Source organism: Nomascus leucogenys, chromosome 7b (assembly GCF_006542625.1).
Source record: "Nomascus leucogenys isolate Asia chromosome 7b, Asia_NLE_v1, whole genome shotgun sequence".
Taxonomy (NCBI): domain Eukaryota; kingdom Metazoa; phylum Chordata; class Mammalia; order Primates; family Hylobatidae; genus Nomascus; species Nomascus leucogenys.
Window position 1 is genome coordinate 4,731,539 of NC_044387.1, and position 26,551 is coordinate 4,758,089.

The 26,551-nt window shown below is 42.1% G+C and overlaps 1 protein-coding gene across 2 annotated transcripts in view; it reads right to left on the minus strand.

The window, feature by feature from the left end:
* Positions 1–26,551, minus strand: part of ATXN10 (ataxin 10) — a 174,039-nt gene that overhangs the window by 81,427 nt on the left and 66,061 nt on the right. The window contains exons 8-9 of one of the 2 annotated variants that reach the window (XM_003281267.4): positions 26,330–26,438; positions 24,629–24,798 (exon numbers count right to left, since the gene is read on the minus strand). In XM_003281267.4, the coding sequence (XP_003281315.1) occupies positions 24,629–24,798; positions 26,330–26,438 (279 nt within the window). Of the gene's footprint in view, positions 1–24,628; positions 24,799–26,329; positions 26,441–26,551 lie in introns of both variants that reach the window. The other variant, XM_030815375.1, reaches the window with a different exon arrangement.

Here is a 26,551-nt window from a genome sequence, read left to right on the forward strand (position 1 = left end):
TGCCTGAGTGGGAGTGGGAGTGGGGGTGGGGGTTGGGGGGTGGGGATGGATCTAACCCTGCAGAGAGGGAACTCCCCTGCGATGGCGGAAGGAGAAGATGATTCCTGCAGAGAACTGGGACTTAGCAAGCAAGCGTATGAAGTCAGGGTCAGATGCTGCAGTATTGAAGATGAGTGTGCACCATGAGGAAGGATTTCAAGCATACGCTGCAGGATCAGGGAGAAGCAGAGAGACTGCCGGAGAGGCCAGGGAGAAACTGGCTGGCCGAATTCTGGAATGGAACTCACAAGTCAGGTATTATAATTTTCTCCAATAACATGTAGCAGCCTTAGATAAGAAGGGGGCCTGGAAGACACTGGGGGAGGTAGGGGTAAGAGCCTAACACGCCAGCACTTCAGTATGGCCCACGCTTAGCAGCTCACTCAGTGAGCCCACTCCACCACCATGCTATGCTGTTCCCAGCACCAGAATGGTGAAGAGACAAATGGTCCCTGCCTATCCTCCTTGTACTTACATTCTAGGGTTGCAAAGAGCAGAGCAGACAAAACCAACCACAAATGTGCCTGTAAATGCGTGCATATGAAGACAGTCTGACCTGTGGCAATGAAGGAACAGAGAAAAAGGCAAGAGCCCAACCTGGGGCAAAGGAAGGGCCCAAAGAGCAGGGACAGAGAGGTGGGGGGCGTGGTGGGGTCCGACTTTTAATGGGTAGGGGGCAGGAAAGGCCTGTGAGGAGATGAGCAAACACCTGAAGGTGCAGCAGCCACACACTCTGCAGACCTGGGGCTGTGGGGAGGAGTGCAAGCACAGAGGCTCAGGCAAGGAGCTGCCTGTCTCCTGGCAAAGCAAGCGAGGGGCCAAGTCCAAAGGCCTCAGCTTGAACTCAAAGGCCTTCCGTAACCTTGACGAAACCTTCACTCCCACTCAGCCTCATCTCTGAGGAGCCCTCCAAGTCTCTCCAGCCATTTCCCGCGTTCCTTCCTTCTCTGCCTTCAACACGCCAGGCCCACCTCACCACCGCACTCTCTCCAGTTCTCCACATTCTCCCACCACCTCCCTGCCCCCAGAACACTGCCCGGCAGCCCTCCCCAACTGAGAGTCACCAGGGTGAGGGAGAGGGGGCAGGAAGGCCACAGAAACATCATTTCCTAGGCCTCCTTCCAGATGAAAATGCTGTAGCCACAGCCTCCTACTCCAGGAAAAGGGACCACGCAGTTCTTTGCACAGGAGAGGCCATGGCTTTACAAAGCGCTTCTTAAATGCTTCTGTGCATTCCAATCCCCTGAGGATGGTCTGATTCTGAATGCTGGGGTGGAGCCTGAGACTCTGCATCTCAGACAAGCCCCTAGGTGATGCCTCTGCAGTCCATAGTCTGGGCTGCAAGGAACTAAGACAGGGATGGAGACAGACCCAAGGGAAGCCATGCAATTACTCTCACTTGGAATTTGGAGCCAAAACACAGGAGGAAGGCATCTGTCCATGGGGGCTCCAGAGCAGGGAGGGGAGGAGGTGGAGAGATGGCTGGGGCCATGTGAGGCCACCAGCCTGGAGACAGGAGTAAGAGTGAGGTGGCCTCTGGGGGACCAGGCGGCAGTCCCTGAGTCCTGGAAGCCCCTTGGTTCATAATCTGTGCTCTCCCTGTGGCCTGAACACATACACTCTTGCCCAGCTTCTTTTCAGCCAGCTGGAGAGCGAGGAGGAAGCACCCTGGCCAGACAGCAGCATGCCTGGGAGCCTCCCAGGAAGACATAACAGGTGTGCAGACCCAGGTTCGGCTAGGGTGGAGCCATCAACACTCAGCCAGAACATACACCGTGCAAAGAATCCTGCTGCTGTGGTCTGCTTCTGACTGAAATCAACTGCTTTATCTGCTATCTATCATAACAAAGATAAATAAGAAATGAGATGTAGTCATGAAGCAGGAGTGCCTACCCTGGGTCGGGCCCTCTGTCAGGCAACGCAAAGACACAGAAAAATAAGCTGAGGTACCTGCACCTCCAGAAAGAAACGCAGGCTGCTCAGAGGAAACAGACAAAGGGCAAATAAATAGAAACACAGTCTCAGAAATGCACAGGGGACAGAGACTGACTTCCTTTCTACCTGTAATGTCAAGCTTTTCACTTTTTCTGTAATTGTTACACGTAAAATACTCTTTTCTGAGAAACTTTTGTTGTTGGCTCACTTAAACCATAAAGTGAAGTAAAAACATATGACTAAATAGGAAGTTTTTAAAAATCAGAAAACCTGGGACTCAGAAGGCTCTTAAAGGTGAATCTGGTCCATTCACTTGCTTCAGTTAAGACCACACCTACTTCATCCTACAGATGTGTTTTTTTTAAAAAGCCAGATTATACTTTAATCTATTTAAGTATAGTTTCAGCCCAACTGCACTTAAATCAACCTCTTCTGTTGTAGCCAACATTTTAAAAAATCTAACACAATGGTCTAATTTTTTAAAATTTTAATTAAAGGCCCATTTAGAAAAGCAACCAACTTTTGATATTCCCTGAGGTGGAACTTAAAACAGGTTTTAATGTAACTACTAACAAGGACTAAGCAAAAACTGGGAAGAAGTGTATGATAAAAAAATAAATAAAGAGCAAAGGCTTGCATAAAATGTTCCAGTCACTGGATTATAATACTTCATTACATTTAATTTTTACCTTTTCAAAATTATACCTATGATACCGTATTACAATTTAACCGGTTATCACCTAGTCTTCCATAAAGGTTGGTGAGAAATGAAAATTAAGTAAACATAGTATTACATAAGCACTTAGAAAAGTTTAACTGTGAAAACAATGAACAGATTCAAAAATATTCATTTGTTCATCCCTAAAAGTTTATAGAGCCCAGAACTGTGCCAGGGGCCCTGGAGAGAATGAGGAGCAAACCGACATGGAGCTTACATACTAGGCTTGCAGTGTGTTAGATGGTAATATAGTCTCTGCTCAAAATCACCAATATAAAAACATTAAAGTCACAGCTACTTGGGAGGCTGAGGCTGGGGAATCGCCTGAACCTGGGAGGTGGAGGTTGCAGTGAGCCGAGATCGCACCACTGCATTCCAACCTGGCAACAGAGCAAGACTCTGTCTCAATAAAATAAAATAAAATAAAATGCTGAGGTCACCCTTGAAAACATAAGGCAACAATGAAAATTCAACTTATTTCCCAAAAGGAAAACAACAATAATGAAACAGAATAAGCTACCTGAAAGAAAGCTTCCTCTTTCATTACTCTTTTATCAAATTATTGTCTCTCAAATATGTCCTTTTATTTCCAGGCTTATCACCACCCTCCAACCAGGCCTCCACTGCTGCAGCAACCTTTTTTTTTTTTTTTTGAGACGGAGTCTCGCTCTGTCGCCCAGGCTGGAGTGCAGTGGCGCAGTCTCGGCTCACTGCAAGCTCTGCCTCCCGGGTTCACGCCATTCTCCTGCCTCAGCCTCTCCGAGTAGCTGGGACTACAGGCGCCCGCCACCACGCCCGGCTAATTTTTTGTATTTTTTAGTAGAGACGGGGTTTCACCGTGGTATCAATCTCCTGACCTCATGATCCGCCCGCCTCAGCCTCCCAAAGTGCTGGGATTACAAGCGTGAGCCACCACGCCCGGCTGCAGCAACCTTTTAACTGGCTCAGGAATCCACTCCGCACACTGGTGCTCTTATCAGTGAGGATGGGCTAGTTCGTGCTGCAGTAACAAACAATCCACAAAAATCTAAGTGGCTTAAAATGTAAGTTTCTTTCTTTCTCATGCCACTTAACAGCTGTGTGGCCTTGGGTACACTACTTAACCATTCTGGCCCTCAGTCTCCTCATCTGCAACATGGGAAAGGTATCATCATTAAATGAGGTAAGAGATGAATACTCAGAACTGTGCCTAGGACACAGGACACACTCAATAAACAACTACTATTGCTGTCATCGTTGTTATTCTTGACACCACAAATCTTGATCAGAAGCCTTCCTAGCTTCTGATCAAGGCTTCTGATCAAGATTTGGGGTATCAGAAATAATGGGATATGACTACACCCTATCATCTAGCCATCTGTCTCCCACAGTAGATCATGAGCTACTTGAGAACAAGGACTGCCTCTGACTCCACTGCTGAACTGCAGAGGTTCACAGAAAGTGGCACATGGTAAGCACTCAGAAGTGCTTGCTGCACTAAAGGGAACGATGTTGAATAATAATTACTGGTGCGTGAATAAACCCCACATGTGCTGGACATACACAGAGTCCCATATTAATGAGGGAACACTCTCAGATGCATCTGGCCCACAGGAAACCTAACTAAAAGCACATGATGAAGATAGGGAATGTCATCTGTAGGTAGGAAAGATGGTTTTACAGGCCCAGAACCAAGCCACAGTGTGAGCTAGGCCACCAGTACATGGGCTACTGCTCCCAGGCAAGTCTAAGCAAACGAAAGAGGATGTTCCACGTTGTGGAATTAGCACAAATCTATCTCCATGTGGGGAAAGAATGTAATTCAAGATTCCCCCTGTTCCTCCTTCCTTTCTTAGGGCCATCATTCCCCTGCCCCATGCTCTCCTGGCACACTGGCACACAACAGCCAGCATGAAAAAAACTTTCTGAGGGGATAGAGGTACTCTCTGTACCTTGACTGGGGTGGTAGTTACACAGGTGCAGACATCTGTCAAAACTTATCAGCCATTCATTAAAAATCTGTGTTTAGCTATATATAAATTAGAAAGAGAGAGAAGCAAGTGGTGGACAGTGCTGACTGTTATATGGTCCCTTAGCTCATGCTGGCAGGTGAGGTGTGACCCCGCCCCACCCCATCCCCTAGAAAACTAGAGCCTTATGAAGGGCAGGGTGGCTGGGAGGGAGAAGCTGATGCAGCTCGGTAAACTGGCCTCTGGAGGACATTACGAAACCTTGCTCATCCTCGTGCAGCCTCAGCTCCCTCAGGAGGCCTTTCCTCCTGCTTCATGGCACAAGAAGAGTACGGAACCCTCACCCTGATCAGACTGCTCTAGAATCTTTTTTGTTTGTTTGACACGGAGTCTTGCTCTGTCACTCAGGCTGGAATGCAGTGATGCGATCTCGGCTCACTGCAATCTCTGCCTCCGGAGTTCAGGTGATTCACATGCCTGAGCCTCCCGAGTAGCTGGGATTACAGGCGTGCACCACCATGCCCAGCACTTTTTGTATTTTTAGTAGAGACAGGGTTTCACCATGTTAGCCAGGCTGGTCTTGAACTCCTGACCTCAGGTGATCCGCCCACCTCAGCCTCCCAAAGTGTTGCGATTACAGGTGTGAACCACCATGCCCGTACTCTAGAATCTTTTACTATTTAACATCGTCCTCTAAGCTTCAAGTTACTTGAGGGTGAGGACCTTTTCTTCCCCTTCCTTCTCTCCAGCACCTTGCATAATGCTTGGCACACACTGTGCTCTTAATCAATATTTGTTTCTCTGGCAGTAAGTTTCTAAAGTTATCTTTAAAGATATGAGATATACTGCCTTTAAATAAGAATGGTACTTCTAAGTAAGAATAATGTCTAAATTACATTAAATCTTGTTAACTCTAAAGATTTAAATCTCTTCTTTTTTGGATAGGTATGACTCCTACTGCCATGATTTATGACTCCATAAAAGCCATGTATTTACTGGGCAGAATAAATGGTAAGCTTGGTATGCATAACACAGCACTAGAATTCTTGCTATAAAGATTACTGATGCCTCAGGCTGTTATAAACGAGATGTCACATGAAGCTATGCATCAAGAGCTTGCCCTGAAGACAAAAACGTCGCATACTGCTCTATCGAGTCCACGTTCAGTTACAGCTCCTGGCGCTCTGCAGTGGCTATGTGTATGCACATGTGTGTGCACAAACACATGGCCAGTGTGTTTAAATGAACACCTGGCAACCCAAAAACAACCTCTTAAAGATAGCTGTCAGAGCATGAAACATTGTACTAACCAGGAACTTCCATGGTTGTGGATTAGCACAATAACACATCAAAGCAACCTTGAATTACGTGTGATATGCCTTAGGAAACTTCAGTTATTGATGATCAATAATTTGAATCTAATCTTTTGAACCAAAAAGAATTATGTATTTTGTTCCAAGCACAAAGTCAGTGGGTATAGCTCAAGCCATGAATATGTAATTTCCTAAAAGTAAAACTGGTTTTTCTGAGTCTTCATATGGATTCTCAATGGCTAGAGAAGCCTGCAGTAACAATGGTGGTGCTCCATGGAGGCACTGGTGGTCTGTCGAGTACCTGTGCTTTCCACACCGTGGCTCAGCTAACTCCAAACAACCCTGCAGGGAGACTGTGGCCCTGCTCCACAGCCAAGGGACACGAGCAGTGTGGACGACTCTGAGCCAAATGTCAGGCGGGAGCCCCGGAAGCTCAGGACAACGGGGGCTGGCAGGGGCGGGGTGTGGAGGCAGCACCAGGTGTCCCCTACCCACTGCATGGGGCTTCCTGATGCCACTGTTCTCGTAACAGATAGTTGCATCTGTCTCTGCCATACATTTTGGAAGCATCAAATTTAGTTTGAATTTGTGTGTCTCATCACAAAAGCTCAACTTTTTTTCTTCTTTTACAAATTTCAAAAAAAGTAAATAGTATCTACAGCAGAGGTCCAATAAATGCCAATTTTATAAATATAAGCTACACAAATATGACTGTGTGGAGAAAGTGTGCCAGAGTTTATTTCTCTAATAAGTCCAAGTTGAATCATGTAAGAAAAGTACTAATAGAGAATAACTCTTAAAAGAGAATCAAATATGAATGAATATAACTCTAATCACATTTTTTAATAAATGTAATTTCAAAACAATTTGACTTATAAGGTCAGCATATGAAAAATGTATTGAATCTTATGTGTATGTAAAAAAAAATTTATCCTATCCATATTTACTAATACTGTACTAATGTTTTTTTTTTTCTAAAATGGCTAGAAATGATTTTTCAAGATTAAGAATAAATCTATCTTAAAGAGAATACAGAGAAAGAACCCATTTCTTTCTCCCTCCAAAGTACTGAATGAAACATCCACACCTCCCCTTGGAACATTCTCCAGAAGCCTTGAACAGGGAGCAGCGAAATCCTGAATTCCAGCCTGGGCTCCCACCTCGGAGCCTCAGGCATTTTCTGCCCCTGCTCCCAGCCAGCAGGCGCTGCTGGGCCACACTGTTAGAATCAGCTGGTATTGCTCCAGCTACACTGAAGCTCTGAGGCATTTTTGTTTTGTGTGGGGCTAGGGGAGGGAGGAGGGTGTAGCTGAAAGTCGCCAGGGTTGGAATTCCAACAGGCAAAGGACACACCCTCTCTTCGAACTGCTCCGAGGCCGCCAGTGGGATTTTTCCTGTCAACACCCCCGCCACCCGCCTCCCCATCACTCCCCAGTCCTCCTCCTCCACAGCCCCAGCCCCAGGCAGTCCAGCCAGAGCTGCAGGTGCAGACCAAAGCCATTCCTCCACAAATAGGAGGAGGGCACAGCCACTTGGGAAAGCATCTGGAACCGTGTCTCTCGTCTGGTTCTTCTCCACTCCTTCCCTCTTCCTCAGTTTCCACATGCTGATGGAGTGGGATTCACACGATGAAAACTCAACTCCAACTCCCTCTCTTGCCCCCAACTCTGACATGGAAATGATTTCATTTAAAGGTTCCTCTTGGATTTTTCCAGTGGATATATTCAATATTATCACTAAAACATGTCAAGTAAATAGCAATGAATCATTCCCAGAAAGTAGTCTCACATTAAACCAATTATTCAAATGTCTGAGAGTAATATGAGCTAAGTGCAGCTTGTAGAAGGATTTGTAACATAAGATGTACAATAATACAAAAAGTTCAACCTGAAAAGGACAATCACAACCCCCAACCCCAGCCCACAGTAAACTCTGAAGGGCAGCTTCAGCTGGACTGGGAAAAGTTCAACATATTTAGCTCTTTTCTTTTCACGCGATAGTTCATTTTTCTCAAATGATTAAAGCATACATATTCTCTTGCTTAAAGTTGGTACACAATTTCCTCTAATAAATATATCTTTTGGGAAATGTCAGTCTTTTAAGGCTGTACACAGAATATTGATTACTTAAAAAGGGTCTGGGGCTGGGCACGGTGGCTCATACCTACAATTCCAATGCTTTGGGAGGTGAGGCAGGAAGATCACTTGAGATTAGCCTAGGCAACAAAGCAAGACCTCATCTCTACAAAAAATACAAACATTAGCCAGGCATGGTGGTGGACAACTGTAGTCCAAGCTACTCAGGAGATTAAGGTGGGAGGATCCCTTGAGCCCAGGAGTTTAAGGCCACAGTGATCCCGTTCACACCACTGCACTCCAGCCTGGGTGAGAAAGCACAACCTTGTCTCTTTAAAAAAAAAAAAAAAAAAAGTCTAGGTAAACAAAGATAATTCCATTTTAAACTTAATTTATGATAACATGGAAAACTCTGGCTAATGGCATCCCCAGTGGTCACCTCTCTCAAGAGACTTGGCCAAGGCCAAGTCTGTGCCAAACATGGCAGAAGGAGGTGGGTGGGCGGCTATGCGGTGGTGCAGAGCATGGGTCTGGGGCCAGGCCACCTGGGTTCTTATGTGGTTGCACCCTTGACTGGCTGTGTGTGACCTCGGGCAAGCTATTGAACCCTGATGTGCCTCAGTTCACAGATTTCTATGATGGGGATAGTATGTTCTCATCTAGGAAATATCATGAGGATGAACGCACTGATATATTTAAGGGCTCAGAAGAGTACCTGACACACAGTGAGCACTATAAAATGCTCGCCTGCATTACTGTGACTCTGGTCATTATTATTCATTTTGGAAGCAGTTTACTTTTCAAGGTCTTGAATAAGGTTCAAAATTTTATTTTTCCAATCTATATAAGAAACCAAGTTAATATTACCTTTCCCCCAAAAGACACATGGGTACTTCCAAATATACACAAATTATTACTATTAGTAGCATGAAAAACACAAACAAGATATTGATGACAGTAACCAACCCCAGAACTTAGCGTGGCTAGGAGGAGGGGAGGGGAAAGGAGCAGAGCCTGGGAGGCAGTGAGAAGGCAGAAAAGCCAGAGAACCTTCACACCTCTTCTTGCTCCTCTTTGGTCTCTTCAGACCCCCTAATCAGAGTTTGCTCTCAGGAAAAACTAGAAATACATCCATACAAGTATGCAAAAGAAGGATGAGGGCTGAAAACATTTCCCCTCCAAGGTGTGTTTGCATTTTGACATAGATCTGAACTAAAGGAAACGAAAAGTTAAAAGTGGAATTCCTATCACGATGACAATATCAGAAGGATAGAGGGTCATGGAGAAATCAGGCCACACCTCTGACTATCTGAATGGGCCACTGCTGCAGGATTTACAAGCACTGTGCAGGCACAGGAAGTCCTGAACAAGCGTTTGGAGGGTTGGAGATCTGCTGTAAGGGCCACATACGTGACCAGCACAGGACCACAGGTGGTACTCCTTCCCCATGCCCTGCCACCTGGCTTTCCTGAGCACCAAGATGCTGGCTTGTGAGAGAGAGCCAGTCAGTCCTGTGTGTTGAGGGACAGTCTCGCAGCTCACAGGCAGAGAAGGAACTGGCATGGACCTCATGCTTCTCATACCCTTGGCACCCCTTCATGGTGGCTGCCTGCCCAAGAGCCTGTTGCAAGGAGGGCCAAGACTTTTTTTTTTTGAGACAGAGTCTCACTCTGTTGCCCAGGCTGGAGTGCAGTGGCATGATCTCAGCTCACTGCAACCTCTGCCTCCAGAGTTCAAGCGATCCTCCTGCCTCAGCCTCCCAAGTAGCTGGGACTACAAGCATGTGCCACCATATCCGGCTAATTTTTTTGTATTTTAAGTAGAGTCAGGGTTTCACCATGTTGGTCAGACTGGTCTCGAACTCCTGACCTCAGGTGATCCACTGGCCTCGGCCTCCCAAAGTGCTGGGATTACAGGCTTGCAGGACTATTGAGACAGCACTCCCACCACTGAGTGGCTTTGAGGAGGCCTTTCCTGCACATTTAACTTAGAGAGGCAGAATGACGCAGTAAGCACAGGCTCCGAAGAGGATGAGATAAAACAAAACACACCTCTGAAACATCCCACTAAAGCCCATGCAGGAGGCATTCATGGAAGGTCACTGTGACTGCTGTCATCAATAGTAATTTAATCCTTACAAGAAATGTATGAGGGAAGCAAAATCATCTCTACTTTACAGATGAAGAAAGGGAGACTCACAAATTAAGTCAACATGTGAGGCGTTGCCTGGGTAGAAAGCAAGAACTTCTAGAATTTAAACTGTTTTTTCCCCTGAATCAAAATTTCCCATGCACCATGAAGGTACGTGTGCCAAGCTGCTGGAGCCCACCTCCGTGGGTTGTCTCTCAGCAGCTCCTGCTTAGCTGACAGGACTCGCTTTTGCACTTAACCCGATAAGGCTCGGGAACCCAGGTTGCGTCCTGCCACTGGGCACTGTATCATTCTCAGAGGCCAGGAATAAAACCCAGAGAGGCAGACAAGAGTGGAGGCATCCAGGATCCAACTAGGACAAGGTTCCTGGAGGCTAGAGTTTTAAGGACTGCAAACAAGTAGGTGGCTTTGGGCTTACAAAGGGCAGAGACAAGGAATGAAAAACTCTAGTCTAGGATGGGACCCCATCACAGGCTGCCACTTCATAAAAATCTCTGTGTACCAGTTAAAAAGGTTTTGGGTTGCTCAGACATCTCAGTGGGGGACCAGGGAAGACCATTATCACAGGTAGCTACTGCATCCAGAGTCACATTGTCAGTGTGGTACTAGAATCCTAAGTCAAGAAATTATATTAATATAAAAACCGAGATGGGCGCAGTGGCTCATGCCTGTAATCCCAGCACTTTGGGAGGCTGGGGCGGGTGGACTGCCTGAAGTCAGGAGTTCAAGACCAGCCTGGCCAACATAGTAAAACCCCATCTCTACTAAAAATACAAAAAATTAACTGGGTGTGGTGGTGCGCACGCATAATCCCAGCTACTAGGAAGGCCGAAGCAAGAGAATCGCTTAATCCCGGGAGGCGGAGGTTGCAGCGAGCCGAGATCACACCATAGCACTCCAGCCTGGGCAAGAGCGAGACTCCGTCTCAAAAAAAAAAAAAAAAAAAAAAGTGGTAAGAGGTGAGTGGACCCTCTAGGACCCGAGGAGACGAAAACAAAAGCAAATCACTCTGTGAATACAAGTCCACAGCCAGGACCTATGGAACTTCTGCAGAAAAAGGTTTCTCCTAAGAAGAGGAGATCAAGTTAAAAGACAGAAAAGAAAATCACTGGGAGAAGAAACCACGGGTGGGGAGGAGGAGGGGAGGGGTTAAGGGAAAAGGGAAATGAGAGAGAACAAATGAGAAAAACTGTACCCTAAAAACTAGAAATAAAAACAATCTCCAAGAGAAAATAAGTGTCTTAAATGACTCAAGACAAAGATGGACAACACAATAAAAAAGTAAGTTGATCAGCTGGGCACAGTGGCTCACGCCTGTAATCCCAGCACTTTGGGAGGCCGAGGTGGGCGGATTACCTGAGGTTGGGAGTTCAAGACCACCCTGACCAACATAGGGGAACCCCATCTCTACTAAAAATACAAAAATTAGCTGGGCATGGTGGCACATGCCTGTAATCCCAGCTACTCGGGAGGCTGAAGAAGAAGAATCGCTTGAACCTGGGAGGCGGGGGTTGCGTTGAGATCGTGCCACTGCACTCCAGCCTTGGCAACAAGAACAAAACTCCGTCTCAAAAAAAAAAAAAAAGAAGTGGATCTGAAAAAACAATACAAAATAATTCTCAGAAATGAGAGCTACAATAAGGAATCTACTAAGGCTGAAACTGGCCTAACCCTTAGCTCCCACAGTGAGTGCAGAGCCCATCGTGCAGCCAGCGGGCCAGCTCTCTGGCACAGTCCCAGTCCCAGCCCCAACCCCTCAGGTGCCACTGGGTCCTGCACTGTCCCACACACCTGCTCACCCACAGCCTGCAAGGCTGACCCACTCCTCTAACTGCCTAACTCTTTCTCATTCATCCTTCAAGGCCTGGATCCGGGAGGTTCTTCCTGAAGTTCCAAGTAGAGCCATTTATACCAAGCACTTAGGTACTTTTCTACTGGCTCTCAATCCTGTCACACACCACTTATTCTATGATACTGAGATGATAGTTTCTACATCTGTCTCCTTCTTTACACTGTGAATTCCTCGAGAGAACACTAGGCCAAATCCATTTCTGCATTCCCAGTGTCTAGAATACTGGCTGGTACACAGCATATGGCAAACACATACTTGTTGAATTGAACTACAAGCTCTTACCACTATGCCAAAATAGCACATGCATTTCTATTTGGAGTAAAAAATATTCCCAACTTTAACTGCAATATAGCAGTAGGTTTGAATTCAAACTAAAATCCACAGCCTGAAACTAAGTATCATTTTTGTTCTATTAGAATATGATGGGTATGAAATTAAATTCTACCTGAATAAGATAAGCAATCAGCTTTTAAAACATGGGGGTGGGGGAGTCAGACAATGCCTTCAAGCACTGATGGGAAAAAAGTCTTTTATAGGAACATAACTTTGATCCTCTTAATTTTCAGCTGCTGCCAGGAAAAAAAAAAAACTAAATATGCTAAAGATCAAAACTGTTTGAGATGTGGGACAGACATTTCCATCTTATTATTATTATTTTTAGAAAAAGGTAGAGCTACTTTCCAACATTTGAAATAAGAGCACTTTTCTCATTTAACCAAGGAAATGAAGCCTGGGGAGATACATAGATATTTCACAGTCAGATTTTCATTAGATTGAGATATGTCATAGAAATCTTGAACATTCAAGCACTCAGTAAGAGCTGATGTACCCAAGTCAGAACACCTGACAACAGAAAGGAAATTCAAATTCCTATTCCTTTAAAGGGGAAAAAACACATATAACACAGTGGAAGAATGATCTTTATATTTCCATCTCTCTGTCTGTCTCTTTCTCTCTCTCTCTCGAAAACACACAAACCCTATCACCACCAGCCCAGCTATTAATTATCTCAGTTAGCAAAATTCTCCAGATCCAATGCTAATGTTTTACTTTTAAAAATCTTTCAACTGAAAGTATAATTGAAATTGTCATTGCTAAAGCCCCCAGATCTTGGCCAAAGAAGGGTTAAGAGGTGTACAAAGTATAAAAGAAGAACAAAGAGGCTGGGCATGGTGGCTCACACCTGTAATCCCAGCACTTTGGGAGGCCGCTGCAGGTGGATCACTTGAGGTCAGGAATTCAAGACCAGCCTGGGCAACATGGTGAAACCCCGTCTCTACTAAAAATACAATAATTAGCCAGGTATGGTGGCACATGCCTGTAATCGCAGCTACTCAGGAGGCTGAGGCAGGAGAATCGCTTGAACTCAGGAGGCAGAGGTTGCAGTGAGCTGAGATCACACCACTGCACTCCAGCCTGAGCAACAAAGCAAGACTCCATCTCAAAAAAATAACAGGAAAGTAGAAGAAAGAAAGAATTACTACAATCACTAATGAACGGAGCATGTTCTCTTCTTATGGAGAAAAACAGGAGTTCTAGACAGGTACCCCTCTCTTTTCTAACAGCACCTTGTTGTTATTAAAGTAATTCATGTTCAATGTAAGGATCACAAAAAGTACACAGAAAAAAAAAAAAGAACCAATCTTTAATGCTCTCAGCCAGAGAGAATTGCTATTAATATTGTACTGTATTTCTTTCGGGTCATTTGGTCATGCACATATGTATTTGTGTACCTTAAATATACATATAACATAGATATGAAACATACACAAGTAGGGACTTATTAGGCACAGGGCTGTCTCCAGCTTCAAATTCCCACTTACTATGACATCATGAGCACTATAACAATACACTAAATACACTCTGAAAACATGATTTTTATTGGATGCATAACATTTAACTACAATTTATTAAAAACCCATTTTCCACCTATGGGAAAAGTAGACTGTTCTTAATATCAATAGTGCTGAAATAAGCATAATTATAAATGTATCTGATCCTAAGTGCTTATTATGTCTTCTATTAATTATCTAACTTCACAACCCTATGCCATAAATGCTAACATTATTTCATATTTGGTTGAGTAAACTGAGTCACAGAGAGGCTAAATAACTTACTAAAGGTTACCAGCTATTATTTAGAAGAATCCAGGTTTCAATGCAGGTAGGCTGGCTCCAGAGCCAGAGCTCCTCATTTATTTGTGGTCAGATCTATGATAACCTTCATTGTTTCTAATCCATAAAATATAGTGCCTTATTCTGAAAAATGAATTAAATATTATTCTGGTGTTTGTTACAGGTGAGCCTAGCTTCCTCCCAGTAGTTAGCCGGTTACTCTTGGTTCCCCTTTTACATAAGCTTTCCTTTTCTCCCCGGGTTGTTGGATTATCCTTATCACATGGTAAATTCGTGTAACTTCTCCTGGGTCTGTTTGGAAACTATGTCCGCCTCCACTAACCTATAAACTTTTGTAAATTGTTTTGATTATTTTAGCCTTAAAGTATATTTTAATATTAATATGACAATTCCTCAATTATTTTCATTTTATAGTCAAAATTATGGCTTATTTTTCACAGTGGGATTTTAATTGGTCTAATAATAAAAATGAGTTTAAAAATAACTAACATCTTTCCCATATTCCATACTTCCATACAGGAACAAGGTACAGCTCTCAGTTTATACAGCTGGTTTTCCCCTCACCTAAGTCTCAGATATTCTTCTTTTGGATACTGTGAAATAATTGTTTTTACTGTTAAACACAAATCCATTTAAAATCACTGTTGTCAGCCGGGTGTGGTGACTCATACCTGTAATCCTAGCACTTTGGGAGGACAAGGTAAACAGATTGCTCAAGCTCAGGAGTTCAAGACCAGCCTGGGCAACATGGCAAAATCCCGCCTCTACAAAAAAAAAATACAAAAATTGGCCAGGTGTGGTGACACACCTCTAGTACCAGCTACTTGGGTGGCTGAGGCGGGAGGATCACTTGAGCACAGAACTGCGGTGAGCTGTGATCACACCACTGCACTCCAGCCTGGGTGACAAAAGCAAGACCCTGTCTCAAAAATAAAATTAAATTAAAATGTCTGTTATCTAAAAATTGATCATATGGCATAACTAAAGAAAACTGAGTAGCAGTTAGGAAAACTGGATTCATGACTTTTACAAACTGCGGAATCATCATGGGCAGCACATTACTTCCCCAATGTCTCCCTTTCTGTGTCTACAGTATGGGGTAAATTATGCTTCTCGGAAATATGCATGTGCCTGAAATGTAGCCCTCAACATGAACCTTAAAGAAACCATATTCAGGCCAGGCAAGGTGACTCAAACCTGTAATCCGAGCACTTTGGGAGGTCAAGGAAGGAGGACTGCCTGAGGCCAGGAGTTTGAGACCAGCCTGGGCAACACAGTGAGACCCTGTTTTTCTACCAGAAAAATTTTTTTAGTAGTGGTGGCACATGCCTGCAGTCCCAGTTATGTGGGAGGCTGAGGTAGGAGAATCGTTTGAGCCCATGAGTTCAAGGCTAAAATGAGCTATAATCACACCACTGCACTCCAGCCTGAGCAATAGAGCAAGACCCCACCTCTTAAAAAAGAAAAAAAGAAAGGGAAAGAAAAAAGAAACTACATTTATGAAAACACTAGACATTAGACGATAATGAAAAAAGTTCAGTAAGAATTGTGGAAAAAGCTATAATACAATGCCCTGCCACCTCAAGGAGTCACACAGATTTGGTCATAGATTTCAAAGGACCAGTCTCAAACATCTCCTTTTGTGGTGATAGTGGAAGCAGTGGATGGTAACAGGAAAAGTATGGGCTCTGGAGTCAGAATTTGGCCTGCTATCGCTCCAAGCAAGTAACTACTCTAAGCTTGGCTCACCAGTAAAGCAAGGGAAGTCATCCAGCGTCCATTAATTTCACTACACTATGTACCCAGTGTTACGGCAGGTGTTAAGCCAAATATGATGTGTCTGCCTTCAAGGCACTTAAAGCCTAGGGAGGAATATGTGGTGGTAGGAATTCCATGATGAAGCACAGGTCAAGGGCCTGGAGCCTAGTTAGTTTGCAATAGTAATGGTGATCGACAATAGTACGCTGTTACATTGCGATTATATAATTAGTATCATTCTTCTTTTTAAATAATGTTATGCATTTCCTAGAAAAGAATAAGTCAATTATTGTACAACAAGACACAGAAAAGGGGTTTTTGGAGTCAAATGGTAGACCATCCTTTAAGTCTTTAAAAAAAAATTTTACAGCTGCAACAAACTAAACCATGATAGGTTTCCTCTAGATAGGAATTTTAATTTCATTTACTGTTACAGGAACTGTAAGTTCAGGAAACTAATGGTGACAGTTTGATTTATGAATTTTGACATATTTCTTGAACTGGGATTACATTACAAAGAAGTGGAATTCTAAGCAAGCCAGATCTTGCCTATACATTCAATCTTCAAATCAATAAGCTGAGATTTGGTGCAACTTGCTTCTGACAAGAGGAAAAACACACAATCCAATTGAGGTAAGACATATGCCCTGTAATTTAAAAGTTCCTTAACATACTTTCAGAATTGAGCTAGAACAGATTTTGGAATTCACGCAGAAAACACTTCAGCTCTTTACTAGATAATAACATAAGAGAAATTCAAGTCAGAAAGCATTTATGACAAGAATCAAAATTACTCTCATCCTAAAGAAAGTTCTCACATTTGTTTTCATTTTACTTCCTCCATAAAGCCCCATCTATTAGAAAAAGTAATATATACAGAATACAGAATATGAGGATTACTTTGAATTTTGCAAATCCTTGTGAAATGGTGTCTACAAATTTCTATGTAAATACATACAATGGGGAGACACTGGAATGAACTAGATCTTTTCAATTCCAGAGGGACTGGTAGGGAGGGGAAGAGGAGGGACACGGAAGTATTATAGTTAGAGACATAAGGCAATCCATTATATACTTACTTTTTTTTTTTTAAGACAGAGTCTCGCTCTGTTGCCCAGGCTAGAGTGCAGTGGCACGATCACGGCTCCCTGTAGCTTCGACCTACTGGGCTTAATCAACCGTCCCACCTCACCCCCCCCAAGCACCTGGGAGGACTGGCTAATTTTTTAATTTTTTTAGAGGAAGGGTCTTATTACATTGCCCATGCTGGTCTCAAACTCCTGGGCTCAGGTGATCCTCCTGCCTTGGCCCCCAAAGTAACTGGAAATACCGGCTATTTATTTTTTTAGAGACGGGAGGTCTTACTATGTTGCCCAGGCTGGTCTCAAACTCCTGGGCTCAAGTGATCCTCCTGCCTCAGCTTCCGAAAGTACTAGGATTACAGACATGAGATACTTCCTATACATGATCACATTTAATCCTCCCAACCCCACAAGGAGGTGTAACTGCTCCTATTTTATACATGAAGAAGCTGAGATTCAGAAAGGTTAAGACACTTGTCCAAATTTAAACAGTTAATAGATGGTCAACTAAGAGGCAACTCTGAGTTTACTGAACTCTAAAGTCTCATAAGCTCTCTGCCTGCTGTAAGGTTCCTCTATGAACAGCACACATGTGGATCCAATGTTACAAGCCAAGCAATGACAGAAAAGTCAGTGACAGGAGAACCCACTGCTCAGACATTTTCTGTTCCTTTTTTTTAAAACAGGGTCTTGCACCCTCACCGAGGCTAGAACGCAGTGGCACAATCACGGTGCACTGCAGTCTTGACCTCCTGGGCTCAAGCAATCCTCCTACCTTAGTCTCCCAAATAGCTGGGACTACAGACATGCACCAACATATTCAGCTAATTTTTAAATATTTTGTAGAGATGGAGTCTTACTATGTTGTCTGGCTGGTCTCCAATTTCTGAGCTCTAACAATCTCCCGCCTCAGCCTTCCAATGTGCTTGCTGGGTTTACAAGCATGAGCCACTGCACCCAGCCCCCCAGACATTTTCAATAGCCTGCCTGGAATTCCCCAATTAGACAGGCAGAGAGTTAGGTTGCTATAAAGAAGGAAAAACATATATCTGGGAAAGAGAGTGAATTAAGCCATTATCATCCAGAAAGACTTGGGAGATGGGTTTTATGAAAGACAAAACATCAAGGGAGGAGGCAAGGACAAAATTGGTGGTAACGGTGGTATAACTAAGAAGGGATGGAGGTTGCTAAAGTAAAATTGAGTGATACCCAAATCAAATGTTTCATACGTCACAGTTCTGCTGGTGATCAGTTTATGTATGTGTATCACACTAAACACTTATTAAGTAAAACCAAAAACAACAGCACACATATACTGAAATATGCATCAGAATCAACAACCCATAACTTATTTACCCACAGAAACTGATTATAGGTAGAGTATAAGTCAGAGGGCGAGCAGAGGGCAGAAGAGTATAGTGAGGAGTGTAGAAGAGAAAGTGTTTCTGCACAGGTCAACAGGGTACCTGTGACCTTGAGTTCTGAAGGCCAAGTTAAGCTCACTCAGGGAAAGTATGAAGATTGGGAAGTCCACACAGTGCTAGTATAGGCTGAGAATATAGAAGCTGGCCCTGCCTGAGCACCAAGGGCCATGCCACCCTGGCCTATTTTACAGTTGCAAAAAGAAAAACACTAGCACATATTAGTTAAGCATTTATTTATTTCTCTGCAGAGCAATCACTCGATCAATTATTCGAGTAACTGACAAGTCAGCCAGTACTGATGTACAAAACAGGTACTAATCCTCATTAAGGGCAACAACCTAAATAAAATCATTAGGAAATAGCCATCGATTTTTTTTTCAGTTTCATGATTTAACAGACAAATACGCTGCTTGAAAACATTTCAGACAGGAGGAAATAATAAAGGAGTTAATAATTTGCCTGTTCTTGGCTCCTCGCAACTAGATACAAAAAGGGTGGAAAATAGTACGCCCCACCAAAAAACCCACTAAAAATTGATCATGTTATGAATGTTTAACAACTGTAAATTCAGTCTTAAATTTTATTTAAGATTAATGAAAAAACTGCATTCAGATCTACAAAGCCTAAACCTGGGATTTAAAAAATATTTTTTAATTACTTGCAAATATTATACAATACAGATGTTCTTACAATTTAAAATATATATGATTTGGATCAAATAAAACTATGGCAAATTACAGTAAATTAGAATATATTCAAACATAAAAAAAGACTTTCAAAAATAATTACAGAACTCAGAATTTAGAGGAACATTAATTTTCATTTGAAAAGTTATTTATTTTTACTAGTCTTTGTAAATATAGTCAGAAAATTGTATAGTAATATTTACACTCCTTGAACAGAACTGTGTCTTATTTGCTGTATATCTTCAGAACCTAAAAGTGTACTTGATATGTAGTAAACATTCAACATTCAATTTATTTTACAAATAAATTGTCATTCAAGAAAAATTAGAAAAATTTACTGAATGCCTACTATGTGCCAGGTACAACTTAGACGCTGGGAGTAACATGATGAGCAACACAAAGTTAATGAAAAATGTATTACAAAGATTAGTTTATGTATATAAATGAACCTGCCTTCAAAACTGACAACTGAAGGGGCCAAATAAAGTTTGTCTTTACATGTTGAACTTTTTCATATAGTACAGACTTACTTTAAAATTAAGGTATGCTTGTAGTAAAAGATTTATAGGCACATATATTTGACATGGGATCATCAAGTATGTGACTGCTGGGAATATTTTCTATCAGGGAGGAGGAAGGAGGAGGAGAAAAAACTGAACAGCATTTCTACAACCTTTAGCAGAACGGACATATGGCGCATCCTAGTCAATACAATTTCCTTGGTGGGCAGAAGGTAAACTAGATCATCTGTCTGTCCGATTTGAAAAATGCACTTAGCTTTATGAAATAAACATATTTGATTTTTCTTCTAATAAAGATTCACTTAAAGAGGTTATGACAATAGTGAAGAAAAGAAGAATAGGGAAGAAAAAGGTAAACCATACATTCCTTATTCTAAAAAAGAAGAAGCTGAAGAATGCTTTCTTCATGTTTATAGCATTAGTATCTTTGCGCTTCTTACAATAGAAACCAAAACAGAATCTCCATTTAGGTCCACAAAAGTTTAGAAGTAAACTACTCACTACAGTGATTAGCAAGGAAATACTACACAAGTCGAGAACAAAAAAACAAGGTAAGAATAGAAGTCAGTAAGGATTTGACACCTCCCTACCATGACGAGGTAAAGGGAAGTCTAGCAATTCCTTTACAATTCAGGAAACACTACATCTATCACGTGTACAGACTTAAGCATTAAAGACTCATGAGAATTTGGGATAAAATACATTTCTGTACAGATTTTAGATCTGAGGTGAGGTACCTTGATTCTCTTAAATCTTGCCCAAAGACAAGTATCTCAAAGAAAGATGACCATCCTTCCAATTGATACCATGCTCCTGGCAGTCCAGTGCCTGTCCTTAGAGAGAAATGCTCCTGGCACAGCCAGCCCAGAGGACACATCACCCCCCTGTTCCTCTCTGACAGGCCTCACCACATGGACTTTTGCTACAGCTCCTAGTGCACATGTGTCATTCCACCACTAAAGTGACTGTCTCCTCCAGAGCATGCAGCACTCGGCAATTCTCACTCAGCAAGTGCTAGCTGAGTTAAATCACACTTGGTCTCTGGGCCTTGGTTTCTTCATTTAGAAAATGATGGTGGAAATATCTTTTCAGCCCTTTCCACAGAGGTATCATAAGGCTCCAACAAACTAAAACAGATGAAAAGAGCTCTGGAAAATGGAAAGGGCCACAGAAGTGTAAGGGGCCATCTAGCAGGTGGGCACCATACTCACTGCAATGGATGAAGGTACACAGACAACACGGACACAGTTGGGCTTGAAAGAGTCTTGCTCAAAATTCAGAGGAATCAGGCAGTACACAAAGATTTTAGGAAAATTTGTGTCATGAGCAGTTTTGAGATTCTGATTCAAAGAGGCAAGCATGGTCCCCAGATGATGCCAGAATGGAAGCTTCACAGAAGATATTAATACCTTGCCTGAATTACCCATCAAAGGATCCCCAAGCTGGCAAACATTCATATTTGATGAATGGGTGAATCAGAAACAAGGATGAGAGGACCCCCAGAGCTCCAGACTTCAATCAGGAGGGAGTCTAAGGGTTCTGGCTGGCCTAGGAGACCCAGATTGACCAGCCTCCAGCCTGAAGTCCTTCAGGAAGTCTATTTTAAACCCTTTTCTCCAACCTTTTGGAAAGTTCTCACTATGGGGCAGGGAAGTGAGCATAGGCCTGGGAACTCAATAGGCAAACAAATCCAAATTCTACCCTGGGCTCTGCACCTCACTAGCTGGATGGCCTCTCTTTAAAATGTGGTTACCAGAACCTGCTTTGCAAGGCTCATGCAAAGATTAAAGTTGATAATACATGTAATTCACTAAGCACAATGCAAGGACATAGTAAACACTAAACAATAAGTCATCAGTCCCTTTTGTCTTCTGGGCAAAGGAGGAACCCAAATTAGGCTAGATGATACGAAATCCCTCCCAACTCAGATCTTTAGTCTTAGAGCAGAGACAGAGCCAAATTTCCCTTAAAGCCCTAGCTGGGTTAGAAGTGAGACAATCCATCAAGACAAAACACTGAGAATTACTGGTCCCATGATAAAGACCTGCTACATAACCATCCATTCCATTTTCCCAAAACTATAACCAAAGTCATCTGAGTGCGAGTGAACTCCATCCCTTGAGGCAACAATGAGCAAGGCAAATATCTGTAACACCCAGCTGGAACCAGGATTTGGCTACAAGAATAAAGAAGACTCTAGCACATCCAGAATAAGATTTCGGTGTTGTGCCGGTCTTTGGAAGGAGGAAAAAATCCCAGAGGTAATGCTTTCAGGTTCAGGCCTTTTGTTGACACATGTAAGAAACTGAGAGAAACAGAGGGCATTTGAGTTGATACTCAAAGAATGAACTCCTTCATACCCTCTAAACTGTTTGCTGAGAAATCAGCAGTGCTATTAGCAACTGCACAAGTGACAGGACACACCATGGACTTCCTGTGTGCCCCAGTGACCTCTGCACAGCAGCACTTGGGCACACTCCATATTTACTTATGGTGCAATCTGATCCTGACTTCAGTGAGTTATTTCACAAGCCTTTTAAGGGTTACTACATTTTGTTTCTATAAGAGGCCAGTCCAAATTAGCAACAAAAGAATAGTTAAACACAAGAAAAACCACCTCTTTTGTGCTCAGGAAAGGCAGTCCTGGTCTTTAAAGAGGTAAAGTGCTTTATTCTCTATCAACTTTCTTTTGCAAAAATCAGTCCAGTAATTTCCCAAGGGGGAATTAGTAGTCTCACTCTCCTGGAGATGAGGATTGCCAAAATGGTGCGCCCATATACTGAAAGTGCAAGTTGTCCAGCGTTTGGTTCTGTGCCATGTCTCACAGGAATTATTCCAGTTATCAACGGCTACATAACAAATTACCCCAACATTTAGCATCTTAAAGTGGCCATTTTATTTTCAATCTTTCTCCCCGCCTTTGTTTTTCAGACTAGATGATTTCTAGTGATGTATCTTAAAGTGTACTGGCTCTTTCCTCTGTGATCTTTCCTGAGGTTAGGCACATTCAGTATTTTTTATTTATTTATTTTAGATACTATATTTTTCAGTTCTAGAATTTCCATTTGGTTCTTTTTTATAGTTTCTATTTCTGAGACATCCTATCTTTTCACTCTTATGAAGCGTATTTCCTTTACATCCTTGAGCACGGTTACATTTGGTACTTTAAAATCCTTGTCTGCTAAGCCCAGTATCTGTGTCCTCTCACAGTCAGTCTCTGCTGATCATCTTTTCAATTGAGAACAGGTCACATTTTCCTGAACGTCAAGTAACTGTAAACTGTATCCTGGACATTACAGGATACATTATGCTGTGGCAATTCCGGATTATATTATATTCCTCTAAAGAGTGTTGATTTTTTTTTTTTTAGAGGGCAATTATCAATTATCTACAGTGTAAGCTGGACTTAATACTATAAACTCTAAGGTGGGAGCTCAAATCTCAATACAATTATTTCATCCTTAGCTTAGCTGCTTGGAGCCTGCCCCACGTGTGATTCAGGCATTAGCAGAGATTTAGGTAGCTGACACCCAGAGTTTGGGGTCTGTTTTCTACTTTCCACAATTCCCCCCTCACTTTCCAATGCTATGGTTGCCCTCAAACTGTTCTTTGATTCCTCAAGCTAGAAAGACGGAAGATTTTGTAACTGACTTTTCACTGCCCTGCATGCCACACACTGTGTCATTCCCTTCTTCCAAGTGTCAATTTCACTCCAGAATCTGCCCGTTTGTGTCAAATTCGAGTGTCTTCACATGGCTATTTTTTGTCCAAAGTTTCTAATTGCTATTTGAAGAAGGATCAGTCCAACAGTAACTGACTGGGCTACTAACAGAAGCAGGACCTACATCACTTATTTATTTTTTCCTATTTTTTACTTTTTCTCATAATACTATGGGTCATAAATTCAGGAAGGACTTTGCCCAGTAGGGGGGCCCTGATCTATGTGGCATCACCTGGGCAAGTAAGAAACTGAGGATGGATCCACTCCCAAGATGGTTTCTTGCACACATCTCATGCCTTGGTGTTCCTGCACTAGACTTTTCCTCTCTCCTCATTGTATCTTATCTTCCAGGGCTTTTCCATGTGTATTCAGCAACTCACAGCAAGGTGATCTCCGGGAATCTATACTTCTTACATAGTGACTGGCTTCTAAGAAGCCAGAAGTAGAATCAGCTAGACCAGTTAAGGGCTATGCTAGAAATGGTATAGGATCACATATTTGATTGCTCACAGCAGCCACAGGGCCTGCCCAGATTCAAGTGGATGGAGAAATAGATGCCAACCCTTGACAGGGGAGTGGCAAAGTCATACTGCAGACACACATGTACAATGCAAGACATTCTGCCACCATCTTAGAAAAATATAATCTGGCACAAATTTGATTAATATTTAACTAAGCAATGCCACCTGGAGTAAAACTCCAGAAAAATACAGAAAGGCGAGATCAATCTGAAGCATGTGGTCCAATTGCCCTGAGATCTTTCTTACCATTCTCTCACATTCTCAATATAACTACCTTCAAGCTGTTCTGCACATAAGAGGTTTCTAAAAGCAGCCTACTAAGTCCTCAAAGACTTCATACTTAAATATTATATTCCTTTTATATCCATTTTAAAATGTCTAGAAGAAAAGGCTTATGATGCTATTGTCCATAAACATAGGATATAGATCTAAGCTTTGTTTGTTCTTAAGAAAATAGGCAATAATAACTAGTGTTTATTAGATATGTACTGTGTGTTAGAAATTTGTCTAGGCTCCAAAGAGCCTATATGTTAACATATACATATATATACACACACACACACACGTGTGTGTATGTGTGTATGTGTGTGTGTGTGTGTGTGTGTGTATTCATATATAATATATATCTCTCTATCCAAGCTACTTTCTAAGCACCTCAGGCTTTCACTCCAATAGAGTGAATGTCTTCCAAAGACTATATTCTAAATGAAGCCATGCATGTATAATACATACTAAGAAATCCTCTTACCTTGTCTTGGTTATCTTTATTCTTGTAACATAGATTTCCAATCAGACGAATGAGATGAGACTTAAACCCCTCGGCCACATTGGAGATGTCACCTTCTGCTCTCACGCAACCACAATTACTGAAGATGTTTGTGGTTTCTTTTCCAGCTACATGAATCACCCGTAAAAGATCTATAACCAAAAGAGTAAACTTCATTTTCCACAGAAATGTAACTTTTAGTATTTTGTACTAATAGTTTTCCATAAACGAATCTAATTTATTTTAATAGGCTAAAGGTAGAGCACAGAAAGCTTTATTTAAATAATGATTACAAGGCTCTTCTGCCTTTGCTTTAAAAAATGATTAGAAGGCTCTTCTGCCTTTGCTTTAAATTTTTTGACTCTAGTTTTGGGGAGATAAGCCATAATGACTACCCCAACTCAGAGTTTCTATTTATCTACAAAAAAAGTTAGCTAAAAGTTTGCTAGCATCCTTCTTACAAAAAGGTTTCCAATCTCAACTTCTTTATGAAAGAATTTTTCTAATAACTTCAGTCAGTGAAGTCTAAAACACAGTATCTATCCATAATGATGCATATGACAGAAACCAAGAAGAGTGCTTATTTTTCCCTCATCCAACTGGCCAAATCATCAGAAGCCAGCATGTGTTCTCTATACTTCACTCCAGCTACATTCAGGAGAAAGAACTTACCACTGCTCTACTTTATGAGCACCTCCAGGCAGCCAATGAAAACAGACAATCTTCCAGGAACTGCATTTCAGTGTTTCTGCATTATCTCATTTAACCCTCTCAACAAACCTATACAGGAAGGTATCACTTTCCCAATTTTATAATGAAGAAAACAACAGGCTCAGAAAAGTTGGCACTTGGCAGAGCTGAGATGGCAACCCACATCGACCCTGGCTCCAAACTCAGGCTCTTTCCATAATCACTCAAGGGTGCTAGGTTTGCGGTGTTTCATTTAAATTATCACTAAAAGCACTGTACTCAAAATACAACACTGATGAGGAATTCTAAGGATCTTACTCTACAGCTCACTGCTAGCTCATCTATACTGCTAGACACAAAGTCATCTTTCTCAGTACACTGGTCTCCAGAGTAAGTATCATCTTTTTAAAGGAAAAAATTGCAAATAATGAATAGCAAACTTAAGCATCGCTAGCCACAAGAAACAGGTTCTACTTGAATTATTTTGCAGACAGCTTTTTAGCAAGGTTGGTAATACTTTTAACAATGGTTTCTTGTTTAAAACCTTTTTCTCATAAGATTTGTATATATAATATGTATAAAACACCATTCTATGTGTTCACTAAATGTAAATGGGAAAAATTTACTGCCACATTTTGCAAAGCTATAGTAATATAAAACCACAATCATCATCGCAAACCTGCCTGCCCCACCTTCTTCATCACATCCTATATTGATGAAACATCTACTATGTGCATAAGAGGCATTGTCATCCTCATGCTACTGAGAAGGAATCTTCAGTTAAACAGAAGGAAAGTGGCTGAACAACCATGTGGGCTCAGGTTTATCTGGCCTGCCTGAACTGTTACAACACTGTGATTCCTCTCAAAAAAGTATATTCACAAAATTCCCAAAAGTACACTGAAAATTAAGGATTTGTATTTGGATTTACATTACAGTATGACAAGCCAAAGATTTCTTAGCTAAAAATACAATGTGTGATATTTCACTCACCAATCACTCTTTCCAGCAAGCCAGGGAAAACCTGCAGATAGCCGAGCAGCTCAGTATTCGCAGTCATTTCGCACAGGACGTCGAGAAGCCTAATCGTAGCCAGCGCCTCCTAGAAAGAAAAGAAAACATAAGTTTTAAGCATATTTTAAGTGAAATTATTTAACTGTTATAAATAACTGTAAGAGAATAAAATATTTCAATAAATTTAAAGAGTCAGTGCTT